This window comes from Delphinus delphis, chromosome 18 (genome assembly GCF_949987515.2).
Source record: "Delphinus delphis chromosome 18, mDelDel1.2, whole genome shotgun sequence".
Lineage (NCBI taxonomy): Eukaryota > Metazoa > Chordata > Mammalia > Artiodactyla > Delphinidae > Delphinus > Delphinus delphis.
Window position 1 is genome coordinate 68,288,317 of NC_082700.1, and position 15,052 is coordinate 68,303,368.

At 48.8% G+C, this 15,052-nt stretch overlaps 2 protein-coding genes across 4 annotated transcripts in view; one reads left to right on the top strand and one right to left on the bottom strand.

The window, feature by feature from the left end:
* PCCA (propionyl-CoA carboxylase subunit alpha) overlaps nt 1–12,698 on the top strand; it is a 355,728-nt gene extending 343,030 nt beyond the window's left edge. For both annotated transcript variants that reach the window (XM_059995774.1, XM_059995775.1), the window contains 2 exons: nt 8,949–9,026; nt 12,127–12,698. In XM_059995774.1, coding sequence (XP_059851757.1) covers nt 8,949–9,026; nt 12,127–12,195 — 147 coding nt within the window. In that variant the 3' untranslated portion in view covers nt 12,196–12,698. The remainder of the gene's footprint in view (nt 1–8,948; nt 9,027–12,126) is intronic.
* A 106-nt stretch (nt 12,699–12,804) lies between these two features.
* Nucleotides 12,805–15,052, bottom strand: part of GGACT (gamma-glutamylamine cyclotransferase) — a 47,214-nt gene continuing 44,966 nt past the window's right edge. For both annotated transcript variants that reach the window (XM_059995777.1, XM_059995776.1), the window contains exon 3: nt 12,805–14,963. In XM_059995777.1, the coding sequence (XP_059851760.1) occupies nt 14,363–14,794 (432 nt within the window). In that variant the 5' untranslated portion in view covers nt 14,795–14,963 and the 3' untranslated portion in view covers nt 12,805–14,362. The remainder of the gene's footprint in view (nt 14,964–15,052) is intronic.

Genomic DNA, 15,052 nt, shown 5'->3' on the forward strand with positions numbered 1-15,052 from the left:
TGTTGTCTTGTCCTTAGCAATAACACTAGCTGAGCCAGGTTCCACTCTTATCAGTAGGAAGATAACGGAATCAGTCATCTCTGTGTATTTTCAAGGAAAACAAGGACCAAAAACACAGCTAAGGGCTTACAAGTATTCTATTTTTCTTTGTAATGTTATTTTTTATAGCTTAAATCCCAGTTGTCTGTAATTTTTATATTTAGCATAAGTAAAGCTTGACAAATCTTACAATGGTGAGCCTGGCAATAACCTGCTCCACAAAAGTGTCATAGACAATAAAGGACAGATCTGCTCTGCGAAGTAAACGGCGTTAACAGAGCTTAAGCAGCTCAGGACGAAATCATCCGAGGTGGCCATTTGGAAGCGGTCAGTGTGCTCAGAGAGCTTTGTGGGGAGAGGTCCCCCTCCCTCTCAGCTCAGAAGCTGGGTTTTACTCTAAGTGCTTGTTTCAAGTTCACCCAGCAAACGTCGCTAGTACTTTTTCAGTGTCCGTTGCCTGCTATTTAACATTAAATATGGTAGGAAAATCATTTCTGAAACGATTGTATAATAACCTTTTTGAGTATGTCAGGAGGGGATGCCAGTTCATAAGCAGTAAAATGCATACAAGCACGCAAACCAGAAAGAAATGACGTTGGAGTGGATTGAGAACATCTAGAATCACACATGTAATTGAGGAAACAGTTGCCAAGAATGGCTTTTATATGCCTTTCCTACGTGCCTTTTTTGTCTGCCTTCTGAAAATATGTTTACAATAACTGATTTTCATTTCAGTTTGAAAAATACCTATTTTTCTGTACATTTAATAATATAAACCAGGGGCGCTTCTATAATCAAAGTTAGCATTTAAAAAATAACTTGTATTAAGTTTTTAAACTTCTATCTTTATGATTCCTTGAACAAAAATATTAAAAATATATATTCTTTCAGAATAATGCTGAATACATTTTTTCCCCAGCATTAGACTTAACAGCTGCCGAGTTTGTGGCACAATTTTCATTTTGACTTTGATATCAGAAACAAAACAAAAAATAAAAATGAGGCAACCCGTGGGGATATTTTAATATTGCTTTTAATTAAGATGGTTTCTAGTTACGTTTAGATTCTGCAGTCATCTCAGCTTTGCATCAGAAATATTCATCTTATTTAATAACATCACAGATTAAGTGAGACATGAACCAGAAGCAGGCTGAATACCCGCTTACATTTCCTTCTTTCTTAATTATTATATTGTGAGTTATTAGTTTGTAGGACCAGGTAAAATAACAGATGGATATTAAGTACCTGTTGCTGCTTTTCCTTACCTCTTAGTCTGTTTGATATTAGTAAGACAGAATTTGGAGTATTTGTGCGGGGCTAAGATGAGGAAGATCCACTTGATGACGGAATTGACCTTTAGCAGCAGAAGGGTAATTAATTAGCTGTTTGAGATTGCTGTTCTCATGAACAATGTCTTAGGCAAAAGTGGTATATACTATAAAAGTGCACCAAGGAGAACAGAAACTGTGTAATGATTTCTGGGAGAACCACCCAGATTGCGCCCTGATTGATATTCCTCCGTGCATGTGCTCCTTTGGGGAGAGGCCTCCAGGCAGGGGGACACCACCGCTTTGGAGACACAGGTGCCCTGTTTCAGAGAACGATATTCACACCTGCCCTTTGTCCCTAAACCATCTGTAACTGAGCTTACAGCTGATGTAGGGGAAATTGAGAATAAACTTGGCATGAGACCTTCCTTTTCATTTCTGGAAGAAGCAGGATTTGAAGCCTCCCTTGGCCTTACGTCTTCCCCATGGGAAGGGCCGGGTGGGGGCTTCCTGACGTGCTTGTCTGGCAGTGACCCGTGGGCTTCACGCGGCCCAGTATCGGTAGCTGCATCTTTCCCTGGCAGAGGTCCTGGCTCGGCTGTTTGATAGATTTTCCAGTTTCTGGATGCCTTGATTTACACTCGTGAAGTAATTGCAGTGATTAAATTTCCATATTTTATAGCAGTGGTTATTCAAATGGTTTACTTGACAAGTTGCCAGTTTTTCACCTATATACCTCAGATTGTATTCGAAAGCAGGTATATAGCTTCATGCATTCATTATGTAACATTTTTAAACTTTAAGTTATGAAAATTACAAACATACAGAAAGTTGTAGAGAATAATACAAGTACTCATATGCTCTCTGCTCACGTTTACCATATTTGCTTCAGATTTTATTTCACAATAAAACATTGCTTATACGGTGAACTTGCCCCGTGGCCTCTCCCCAGGAGAAATCCTGTCCTGCTCTCTTCAGAGGTAATGGCTATCCTGAATTTGGCCTTTTTATCTTTTCCAGATGACATTTATTTTTGAATGTTATGATTAATTTTTGTTGGTGGTAACAGTTTGGGAATTTTTACAGTTTAACTTAATGATAATTATCAATATAAGATAAAATATTTTTGTAGATCAATCAGTAAATATTGTAGACAAGTCTTCTACAAGTTTGGCATTTGATTTTGTTTTTCAAGGGAGGATCTACTTGGAATTAGAGGGTATGTTATCTTTGTTTTAAACACTGTTGAAGATGATAGTCCCCAACCTCAACAAGATTCAAAATATCTCTTCTCACCTTTTTGCTAAAAAAAAAAAAAAAAAAATTAACAAATTTAAAGAAAATCATTATTTCACTGAGTCCTTTAAAGCAGCCTACTTCACAGAGGTGGAGGATCCAGACTGATTTGTTAAAAGTACTATAAATGACATCAACTTGAACTGGTTCTCTTTGTACCTTAGAGGTTCTGGCTCCAGTTTTGAGCTAACTTAGAGGGTGGTAGGGAGTAGTAATTTTCTTCATTTTAAGGAATTTTCGGGAAAACTGGGCTCGTTGTATACTGGCCGCCTCTCTGTGTTCTGTCCCCAGCGTCTGGGCTCCTGCTCTGACGCCCAGGCACATCCAGGGAGGAAGCCCCAGCAGCACCCTCCCAAGTGAGTCGCTGGTGATCAGACCCGTTCAGGGAGGCCTTACACTGCAGATAAGGGGCTTGGCAGCGTTTCTGTCACCTGCCCTCTCTTTTCTTTGTAATTCAATGATGGTTCCTTCCAACACTGCTTACATACTGCCCTGTTCCCCGGGGTCTCTTCTCCCACCCTCTTTACGCGAAGATCTTGGGATGGGAAAGTATGTTTCTTCTTCAGGAAATATCAGGGGATATTAACCAGCCTATCTTACCGGCTCAGAAAGAGGAAGTTATTATACTCAGATCCTCACAGTGCCTGTTTTTTGTTTTTTTTTTTTGCTGTACGCGGGCCTCTCACTGTTGTGGCCTCTCCCGTTGCAGAGCACAGGCTCCGGACGTGCAGGCTCAGCGGCCATGGCTCACGGGCCCAGCCGCTCCGCGGCATGTGGGATCCTCCCGGACCGGGGCACGAACCCGTGTCCCCTGCATCGGCAGGCGGACTCTCAACCACTGTGCCACCAGGGAAGCCCCTCGCAGTGCCTTTTAGCCAAATCTGAGATGCCTTTTCCTTGTGGCTGTTAACTGCGTCTTTCTTCAGATCTAAGGGCCTTAAATGCATTGCATTCAGGCACCTGTATTCTAAGTAGCACAGCCTTAAAAAACGTAATTGAAGGATTTTCACTTTTGTGGAGTCGGCAGCAGGGTTGATATTGATCCCTGCTTTCGGGTGGCGGGTGCAGCAGAAGGGGAGACTGCGGCGGGCCGCTGCGCCCTCCAAGCCTTCTGTCTAATCTGGCAGAAAACACAGAATATAGGACAACAAAAGGAGGCTCCTTTTTCCATAAAAATTCTTCCTCCCACCCACCCCTCTTCCCCAAAAAAGGGGACTTAATTTTTCAGCTGCACACAGTGATTTGGTGCTCACTCTTGCATTGAAACAGTTGCTGTCTGAACAGGCAGGAAACAGTTCTCTTTTAATTGCTGAAATCATTCGGAAGTGCTTCATGCCCGGCTTCTATACAGCAGATGCTGTGCATTAATTGGCCTGTGTAGAAGTGACCCAGGGTTCCTTGCAGTGGGCCCAATTTTAGGCAGAGGGTTTAAATAGCTTATTTATTATTTTGTATAATCTGGCGTACATTATGTGCTCCTGCACGTGTCGTATTTCATGGTCTGCAGTTTCTAATGTCATGTGGGTTTCAAAACCTGTGTTTCTCTGGTAATGTACTAGCAGCAGGTAAGCTCAAAATACCATCCATCAGGAGCTAATTTTTTATCCAGATACTCCAATGACTGATGAACCTGTCTTTTGTATGAATGTTTAGCACAGTAGAAAGCCATATGCCACTGGCACAGTTTCCTATGCATCCTTTACAGTTGCTAGAGAGTAGGCTTACGGGGGAAAAACCCTCCACGCCGTTTATGGCCTCTTTCCTATATCTAAAGGAGAATACCTTTAAAACAGCCCTGGTTGTGGACGACAAAAGAGGGTTAGGGACTGTCTTGGAGGAAATCTGACTCCCGTAATCATTTTCTTTATCAGAAATATGACTGCACACTCTTAATAGGGAACCTTGTTTTGTTCCTCCCCGTCTGTTCAAAACAGACCTTAGCCCATTAGAAGGGCCTCCCTTGTGTGGGAAGACCACAGCTGTTACTGTAAATCTCATCCCGTCACTGTATCACCCCCATTTTGTGGCTCTGAAGGATGAAATTGAGAAATGGAATACTGTGCAGTCATCCTTTACATCTCCAATTTTAGGCCTTTGCCATCATTTTCATGCTTTTATTCCAAATCAAATAACATTAGTGAGCTACACTACCTTCTGATGAATATCTGGTCCTGAGCACAGCTTTCAAGTCTGTACTTTGGGGACTTCCTTTTATGTTTGGTGGAGATCTTTCTCCCCCCTTCTCTTCTCTTTCTCTTCGTGCACCTTCTTGGGGCTTTCTTCATGCATTTGCAGTTTGAACTATACAAGTTGCCAAATGTGTCCCAGCCTTAGCATGTTGTCCCAGAGGGACATGTGCTGGAGAAGGTTCTGTGTCTTTTAATCTCTGGGGAAGGAGTAAAGCAAACTTGGTAGAGGATATTGGGGGCTTTAATCAGAAATAAGAAGCGGTTTAAATCATTAGCACAACAAAGCAGACTATAAGCTTGAAGATAAAAGTCTCTGGGGAAAGAGTCCTCTGAAAATAAATGGAACTTGATAGATTTCCATATCATTTATAACTTCCCTTAATTACACTTGGAAGACTTGCCAGTAAAACTGGAAAATTGGCAGCCTGTATCCATCAGAGCCATTTTGCCGACCGTGGCAAGCAGCTGGCTTTACTGGATTTTATTTCCCATCACTCACAATTAATCATCAGCTGGAGATGTCTGAAACTCTGCAGCACAGAGCTGTGCCGGGTGACATTCAGGCCTCCCAAGCATGCTAAAATCTGCTGAGTAAATGGGCTGAGGTTTCTCCCCAGCTTACTCATTTTGGGGCAAGGCAGGCTCCCGCTTAATGAGTGCGCTCTGATAATCAGATGCGAATGTGAACCTTGACCCCATGTCAAAGGAGAGGACGCAATAAGCCGGATGAAAGATACAGGATTCAGACCTCCAAACTTTACACCAATTAGACAGGGAGCGGAGAAGTACATCAGGCTGAGTAGGTTTATCAAAGAGACTTGCGAGGCTTGTGACCATTCTGTAAGCCCGATGTTGGAGACATCCTGTCACAATCATTAAGTCGTTAGGCAGTGATTCACCAGAGTGTTGGGGAAGTGTGCGCCCACAAACCCTGCAGTGGCTGCATCCCGCGTGCGTGCTGTCCGAGGGAGACTTGGCCGTGGAGGCGCCCTCTCTGCTCACCCAGTTAATGTCCCCACTTTCTGAGCACACGGGGGAATCCAGGCGGTGTTTCCAGTGCCTTCCGGAGCTCGGGGAGGGCAGGGGAGGGTGCAGGCACCTCTGGACAAGGAGGCTTCCAGATTGTTGAGGTGAGAGGCCTGTGTCATTTTGTCTGGGTTGTTGTTGGAACTGCGGCCCAGCAGGTTGGTGGAGCAGCCCCCAGTTACAGCCCCGTCTGTGTTCTTTGACGTACAGTTTGTACTGTATTTGCTTCCCTGACTTGGGTTTTTGAGGGATGAAATAGCTTGAATTTAGGTCAAGTTCACGTGTGTATATGTGTTTGCGTGCGTGCACGTATAACATGTTTCTGCTGACGGAAATGTGTCTCACTATTTGGTGGAACATCAAGGATCAACTTCCAAGAGTTCTTTCTCTTTTAGGAACGAATGAGCAAAAACAAACCACAAAGCAGATTGCTGTGAGTGAACGGAGAAAGAGAAAAATGAATTACTTAAATTTCCACCAAATAATATGAGACCAGCAGAAACAGGGAAAGAAACTAGGGAGAGGAAACAGGAAAGAAAAGGACGACAGAGCCGTGAGGATGGTTCCAGATTCAGGGCAGCCGGCGCTGCCCGTCTGGCAGCAGATTGGCACTTCCAATCCGCAGGCACCTTCTCTGAAGCCCTTTTAATCACATTGCCAGAGTGACACCATCTGAGAGAAGGGGGTGTTTTACCTGGGAGACTTGCCCACGTCTCCCGGATTGTCTCCGGCTAAATCAGAGGTTTTGTTTTTCTGATGGATGATTGGGGACCGACCACTCGCAGTTGCCTGCAAGTCACCTCTTTGCAGATCACCCTCGCCACAAGCACGCAGAGCTGCCAGGAAAGGCGGTCAGTGGACAGCGACAGTGGAGCCCCAGAAACTTCACGTCCATCTCCCACTGCTCCCAGGCTCTCGGGCCCTGCTCTCACTCACCTCCAGCCTGGCCAGCTCGAGCCTGGAGTGGGGCTGTGGCCCGGGGCCCGGCCATCCTTCTGCGAGTTTCTTATGGACATCATTGTCAGTTTGGTCTCCGCCCCCTTAGTGACCACTGGAAATCTCCCAGCTTCATTTGTTTCTTTTTCATAGTCGCGTTAACTGCGAATTCACTTAATCCCACAGAGCATTCTGGCCAGCGGCGCTGAGCAAGTGGGCCGAGCATCTGCAGGAGAGCAAGCTCACGCCCGCCCGAGAGAAGGCCGTGGGGCTGGGGCTGGTCCTGGTCAGACGGGCCCTGGGCGCTCAGACACTAGCACAGGAAGCCCGGCTGGGGGAGGGGGCGAGGCGAATGCACGCAGCCGCCCACTGCAGGCACTGGTCCATCGGGGAGGAAGGAGTTCCCAGAGCCGATCAGTGATTGTTGGATGGAATTTCCGTTGCTGAATATCAGATCCATTTCCCAGAAAGCCACGGGCCCTGATGCCATGATGCCCCGTCTCTGAGTGGGGATGCTGCTGCGTGAGGCCAGCTCTGGACCCTCAGCCTCTGCCTGAGAGCCGTGTCCCGGGCCCGCCAGCATTTTGTGTGTGGAGTTACTCAGCAGGCGCTACTTCTGGGGACGTGCCCTCCTCCCATCTTGTCTGGTCCCTGCCTGCCTGCCTTTGAAAAAGGGAGAAAAAGGCTCGGAAATGACGCCTTGAGGGCTGGCTGTTCTGACACCCCAACTGGGACCCGTGTTGCCCTGGAGCCTCCCTCACTGCTCTCCCTCTGCGTGTTGAAGAGCAACCCTAGCAAGTTAGTTCTCCGCTCTCTGGAATGCAGGTGCCAGGTGACGGTGAGTCACAAAGGGCCGCGAGCACGGCGTGTGTGCCCAGCTCTCCAGCGCAGTGTCGCCTCCGTGCCAGCACCAAAGCTTTGGCATCCCCTCTCTTCCTATATTTCTGTGCCAGGAAAAAGCAGCCCACCACCTGATCAGCAGAGGAGAGGAACGCATAGGGCTCAGGCGGTCCCGATGCCAGCGAGACAGCTTGTGCCCCACGGGGGGCAGGGAGGGGGGCTTGGAGATCATCTGGGGATTTCAGGAAAGAACATTCTCCAGGCACTTCTGCAACGCTGGATGAGCACAAGGGTCCAGGAGCCCCACGCCAGGATGCCTCCCAGCACCCCACACAGCCGGTGCCCCAGGAAATTCAGCTCGCCCATTTCAAAGACTTCAAGGCCCTTTTCACAAAGATGGGAGAAAAATGCAAGCCCAGTTCCTTGGTGCTTACCCATCAAGGGCAGAGAAAGGAGAATAGATACAAGGGCCTTTAGTCACAGCTGACTCCTGGGTGGGAGTCCCAGGTTTAACCCCAGGGGATTTATACCCAGCTGTGCCTGGATTTCCCTCACCCAAGAAGGCAAACAGCTGAGCACGAAGCTTGAGCCAGTGCCCCTGGGAGCTACCGGCCTCCTTGCAAGGAATGGGTGGAGCTCCAGAAATCACTCCCTGAAGGCGCTTTCTGGGAGCCACCCGGTTGTCAGTCCTTGGCATGCCATGCAAAGGCTGGGAGAGCGGTCCCCATGGCCCGGGTGCTTGGATGTTGTTCCCGGCCCCCCAGGGCTACGGACAGAAACTCCATTTTTTGCTAACAGCTTTACTGAGATAAAACTTCACAATACAATACAATCACCCCTTTAACGCGTGCACGTCAGTGGTTTTTGTCTGTTCACAGAATTGTGCAACCGTTGCCACAGTCAATCCTAGAGCACTTCATCACCCCCGCAGAACCTCTGCACCCACCCGCAAGCACTCCCCCTTCCCCTCCGCCCCTGGAAGCCACAGATCTTTCTGTCCGTAGAGACGTGCTAATCCTGGACATTTCACGTAAGTGGAAGGCATTCCATTTCTGCCACAGCTCTGTGGCAGAGGCAGATTCAGAGATTCCCAGGAGAGGCCCCACAAGCAGCACCCAAAGCCTCCAATATCAGGGATGTTTTTCTAACAAGGACTTGATGATAGAAGGAATGGCCTTTCTCTGCGGTCCCCGAAGATGTACTTGGAATACGAAGTATTAGAGGCTATTGCTGCTGTTTGGATTATATTTCAGAGCATTTGACAAAAAGATTCTCTTAATGGCCTCACTCTTGAACATTCTTGCAAAATTCAAATGCTCTTAAAACTTCTGTCCACTTTTTGTTCATTTTCCAGGTAGCAGAAGGTCAGGAAATTTGTGTGATTGAAGCCATGAAGATGCAGAACAGTATGACAGCTGGGAAAACTGGCAAGGTATGTCCCCGAGGTCCCCCCAGCCCAGGCCGCTGTGACAGGAAGCAGAACCTCCACCTTGGAATCTTGGACGGTTGGGGCCTGAGGGGGACGGCGGACGGGGTCTCTCCCAGCCTCTCCCTCTTGCGGACGAGGGCGCTGCAATCGGGGCTCCCTGTGTTCTGCATTCACGTGACCTGCAGGCCTTCTAGGAGAGTCTGTGTGACATCCAGGGAGTCAAAGAACAACTGTTCTTCACCTTAATGTCTTTCGAATTAAGGGGTCTTTAATTTTTAATGTTTACATCTGTCTTAGAGGCAGTTAGTTATCTGAGACTTAGGTGACCCAGCAGGAAATGGTTTTAGAGATTGCAAAAATTAATGCAACTCGGGGCTTCCCTGGTGGCGCAGTGGTTGAGAAGTCGCCTGCCGATGCAGGGGACACGGGTTCGTGCCCCGGTCCGGGAAGATCCCACATGCCGTGGAGCGGCTGGGCCCGTGAGCCATGGCCGCTGAGCCTGCGCGTCCGGAGCCTGTGCTCCGCAACGGGAGAGGCCACAACAGGGAGAGGGCCGTGTACCGCAAAAAAAAAAAAAGTTAATGCAACTTTTCAAGATAATTTCTCCACAAAGAGAACAATTCACTTTTAGATCAAGATGAGCTGAAAGGGGGACTTCCCTCGTGGTCCAGTGGGTAAGACTCTGTGTTCCCAGTGCGGGAGGCCCGGGTTCGATCCCCGGTTGGGGAACTAGATCCTGCTTGCATGCCGCAACTAAGAGTCCGCGTGCTGCAACTAAAGATCCCGCATACCACAACGAAGAACCGGCACAGCCAAAAATAAGTAAATGGGTAATAAATTTTTTTTTTTTTTTTTTTTTTTTTTTTTTGCGGTACGCGGGCCTCTCACTGCTGTGGCCTCTCCCATTGCGGAGCACAGGCTCCGGACGCGCAGGCTCAGCGGCCATGGCTCACGGGACCAGCCGCTCCGCGGCATGTGGGATCTTCCCGGACCGGGGCACGAACCCGTGTCCCCTGCATCAGCAGGCGGACTCTCAACCACTGCGCCACCAGGGAATCCCTGGGTAATAAATTTAAAAAAAAAAAAAAGCTGAAAGACCCACATCCACGTGTGGGACCTAACGATTTAGGGAGGAAAAAAAGATGTATTAGTACTGACATCTGTTAAGAGTAAAACTTCTTAAATGAATTTTCTCATTGAAGAAAATAGAAAAGTCTTTTTAAGCAATAACTTCATTATTCTTCCTGCGACTAGAAAGGCACCACTTGTAGCAGAACGATCCTTTTCTGAAGGATGGTTTGGTTTGAAAGTACCACACAGTGGAGCGAGGAGAGACAGGGCAGGTCAGGTGGGGTGGGGACAGCAGTGTAGGTTGGCTGTGTCCTGCACTGTGGCCATGCCTGGAAGGCGCGATTGAGCCTTGGGGACAGTGGGTGTCCTGGCAGAAGGTACTGTCAGCTGCCAGTGAAGTCTGCATCAGAGAGACACAGCCTCCAGTTGCCTGCCCCAAAGGAAATGAAACCGATGTTCAGAGAACAGGCCGAGGGGGACGCCCCAGTCCAGCCCCAGCCAGGAGGGCAGAGGCCCAGCGTGTGACCAGGATGGAGGGGCATCAGACGGCTGCACCCAGTCTCCTCGGGGTTTGGGAGAGGAGATTGGCATGCTCTGCAGCTTCGGGGGAATCCTGCTTTTCATACCTGATGACCCTTTAAGAAATGAACAAAGTGTTGGTTTCTGCTCTTGTAAAAATTGTTCTGTTTGTCCCTTGGGGTTAGTCAGCATTTACACTGCATTACTGTCATGAGCTTTCCCCTCTGGGACGAGCACTTGGCCTCGTTTGGGGGCCCAGAATATACGTCAGATGCACCAGCGGCCCGTGTGCTGGACTGAGGCACTGACGCCAAAGTGAACATGGCCTTAGCTCCCTCCCCGTCTGCGTCTTCGTGGTCTATGTCCTCGGGGCCTGGGTCTCCTGGGGAGGCCCTGGTGCTGTCAGGGTGGTGATGGGCTCTGGGTGAACTTGCACGTTGGCCCTGCCCCACAGGGCAGGGAGGACCGGGCCCCTGAGCCTGGGGCTGGCAGTTTTTGCTTTGAGAGGCCAGTTCTCCTCCCGGGGGCCTGTTCACAGTGGAAGCAGGTCCTCCACTCTGGAATCGCAGCATCATGACAAATACATCCTGTAAAAACACCGGCGGCTTCAGATCATAAAAAGCGGCCACTTCAGTGCAAATAGCTCCTGTGGAACGAGGCCTTTCAAGTGTCACTGCACAGCTTCTCTTGGTCCCGAGAGACCCCGGGCTGGAACTCGAGGGGAGAAGGCCCTTCTCGCTGCTGCTGGCTCATGGCAGAGACGCGGGGACACAGGCCAGGGCACCCAACCCCACGTCTCTCCACTTTTCCTGTTTGCCACTTGCCCAGACGGCCAGTTAACTTCCAACCCATCATCATTCATCTTCATGCCCCAGCAAGAACTTCCAAGTCAAATGACTGTCTCTAGTTTTAAAAGTGAACACAAATTTGGGAAAGCAAAAGTTGACTAAAATCGGGAGAAATCAGTGGAGTGAAAGGGCACGGAGGCAGCGTCACGGGAGCCCAGTGCCTGCCCCACGTCGCGCCGCCAAGAGCAGCGCTCGTTCTCTGAGGAATTTCATTTCCCTTCAGAAGGAGGCTTCTGGTCAGGCTAGGGAATTTCTCCTGTTAATTAGTACCTGTTTTGACTCCTGTATAATGGCGAATGGGTTTGTCTGTTTAACACTAAGTACACCATTAACTCTCCCGGGTGTGGAGACTCATCCAGCATAATCACTGCCAGCTGAGACCCCCGAGGGCACCCTGTGCAAAGGCCAGCACAGATGCCCTGCGACCAGCAGCTTTTAGGACCGACAAAGGTAAGGAGGGGAAGGTGGCGACTCACAGCCCACGGCGGCAGCGAGGACGTCCCTGTGCTCGAGGTCCCCTATGATGGACGCCCTACCTCCGAATGTTCTGTCTGCTCCAAAGCCCGCCAGGCTCTCCCTTCATGTCCAGAAATGGATGACGAGATTGCTTCCTCCTGGTCTAGTTAATAATTCTTACCCTCCCCCCCCTTTTTTTTTAATTCAAGGTGAAATCGGTGCATTGTAAAGCTGGAGACACAGTTGGAGAAGGAGATCTGCTAGTGGAACTGGAATGAAGTATTTATAGCCTTTCAGTCATCACCCGATTTAATTAGCCATTCGTATTACTGTTATTTCACACTCAATTTATTCAAGCGTTTTGCAGGAACACCCCTGTGTAGCAGATTTTACATGGTCATATTTATTCCACATATAGTCAAGACCAACATTCTGCCAAAAAATCACCAATGGAAATTTTTATTGATATATAAATACTTGTACATAAGATTTGTACTTCTGGGCTTCCCTGGCAGCGCAGTGGTTGAGAGTCTGCCTGCCGATGCAGGGGACGAAGGTTCGTGCCCCAGTCTGGGAAGGTCCCACATGCCGCGGAGCGTCTGGGCCCGTGAGCTATGGCCGCTGAGCCTGCGCGTCCAGAGCCTGTGCTCCGCAGCGGGAGAGGCCACAACAGTGAGAGGCCCGCATACCGCAAAAAAAAACAAAAAAAAAAGATTTGTACTTCTGCTGTGAGATTTCCTAGTGTCAAAATTAAATCAATAAAACTGAACATTTGTCTAAATATTAGTTTGCCCTTTTTTTGAATGAAGACAATATACATAAGAGGCTATGGGCTGTGCCAGTAGACTTTAAATACTAGTGTTTCATCAGGATCCTTTTTAAAAATTTATATAAATCCCAGTTCTTGGCCCTCAGTTTCGTTGTTAGCATTTGCCACTTTGTAACCTGATTACCTGCTTCATCCTGCTTGAGGACCTAACTCCTGCTTCTGGTCGTTCATAACCTCCCGAAGCCCAGACAGCGCAGATGATGGTCCTGGAAATCCCTCCTGTGTGGCTCTAACGGTAAGTGTGGGGGGCGACCCCCTTCCCCGTCCCAGGGCACCGGTGCGGGTACCACTCGGGGCTCCCCTGGCCCAGTGGTGGTGGGCGGGGCTGCCACAACTCATCAGCTGACACCCATACTCGCCTTTCTGTGTTTTTGTGAAGCAAGTTTCCAATTAAGAAAAAAGGGCTAAAAATCACGGTCATGCTTTTGTGGCAGATGCAGTTACAGATCACAGTCTACCGTTAAGTTGAAGAGCGAGTGAGCTCTCCCAGTGGAGAACGAGCTTAACTCGGAACCAGCCGCTGCGTTTTCACCTGGCTCTGAAATTCGCAGAATACACTTCGTACTTTGCTGGTAAGGAAGTAGAGGCAGAGTCCTACGCTGCTTTGACTCTAACCCTGACAGATTATCAGATGGAGGTGGGTAGTAATTGGTACTTCGTGCCTTGCTAAAATTATTTTAGGTGCTGTTTGTATTTGGAAGCGAAGCTTTCTGTCAGGCCTGAAAAACAAATTACTAATGTGTTGGTTCTTCTCCAAAAGGCCCGCCCCCAAACGCTGCTCACTTGTGGGGGCAGGGACCGCGCCTTGCCCTGCGCTCCCGTGAGCTTCCGTCTGAAACTGGGCTGTTCAGCTGCTCTGCCAGCAAGTGGGCGCTTGCTATTTTGCTAGATGAGAATGAAAAGAACCTTCTACCAAATAAGGAGACTTAAAAAGAGGGCCAACAATAGCACCAATGCTTTTAATATTTGATTTCCCAAAACATCTAGTTTAACCTTAAATGATCTTTAATAATCTCTGTAATAAGCCTGATCTGAAAATTATGAAGAATGATGTTATATATATTCAGAAGTACTCTAAAATACAGCGTGTTTTTCTTGAGGTTCTTTTATTACATTGAGACGTCTAAAATCAACTTTAAAAAAATTTCTCAGTGCTACAGGTCAGACAGAACTGATAGAGCAGGGCTGTTAAAATCTAGCTGCCACACAAAGTCTTTATATTCATTTTAAATGTTATCTTCAAACTAAAGCAAAGCAAAGGAAAAAACAAAAAACACCAACATAATAAAAGTATAACATGAGTTTTCAAAATGTCATTTAGGGGAATTAAAATTCTGAGTTTTTCTCATCCAGTACGTTCAAGCCCATGATGCTCTTTAAGCAGCAAGCAATAAAGCAGCATCAGCAAGACAGATTTCAGGAAACAATCTTGTTATTAGTCATGTCAAAATTATTTGGGAAATCGGCTGCCCCACCCCCCCACCCCCCATAGAGATTTATAAATGTTTGTTTCAAAGGGTGTTCTCGGGCTTTTGCATTCAGTGAGTGCGGACCAGTGAGGCCATCTTCCAACCACCAGGCTCTCGGTCCTCGGGCGGCCGTTCCCCTCGCACTTCTCATCTGCTTTCCCGCGGACTATAGCGAAGCCCGTGCTCCCCCTGTGAGTCGTAATCGTCGTGGTACGGGAGGTGGACCCACTCGGGCGGGTAGGTGGCCGTGCTGTACACGAAGCACTGTAGGGTCCCGCCCGCCCCCTCAACAGCGACTGTCACCCGGGTGCGCTGGTACATGTCCGGGCAGCCTTCGAACTCGTCCAGAAAGCGCAGCATCTGCTCGTCCACGGCGTAGACCTCCCCAGCCACTCGGCGCCCCTGGCCCGGCAGGTTCAGCAGCCACGGGATGTTGCGCTGCCCCGCGATCACCAGCGGGTACGGCTCGACCGTGCGACCCCAGCCCCGGAAGGCCGCGCGACCGTGGGCGCTCTCCAGCAGGACCCGGTGGTTGGGCTGGCCCGTCTTCAGGGTCCCGTACACGAACACGTGGGCCATGCAGCCGGGAGCTGCGAGCGAGCGAGGACGGACGCACAGGTCCCACGCGGCGGGGAAACGGGTGGCCTCGCCCCGGGCCTCCACTCCCGACCAGACGACACCCTTCCCAGGCAGGGTTCCAGGAAGAGCGACTCGTGTCAGATGAGGCAGCCCGTCGTGGCAGCAAGCCCTGTAGAAGTGCGGTTTTGTAGAGCAGTTAGTTTTCAGTCTCTTTAAGAGGACTTTAAACAGTAAATATTACAGAAAAGTAAAAATAAC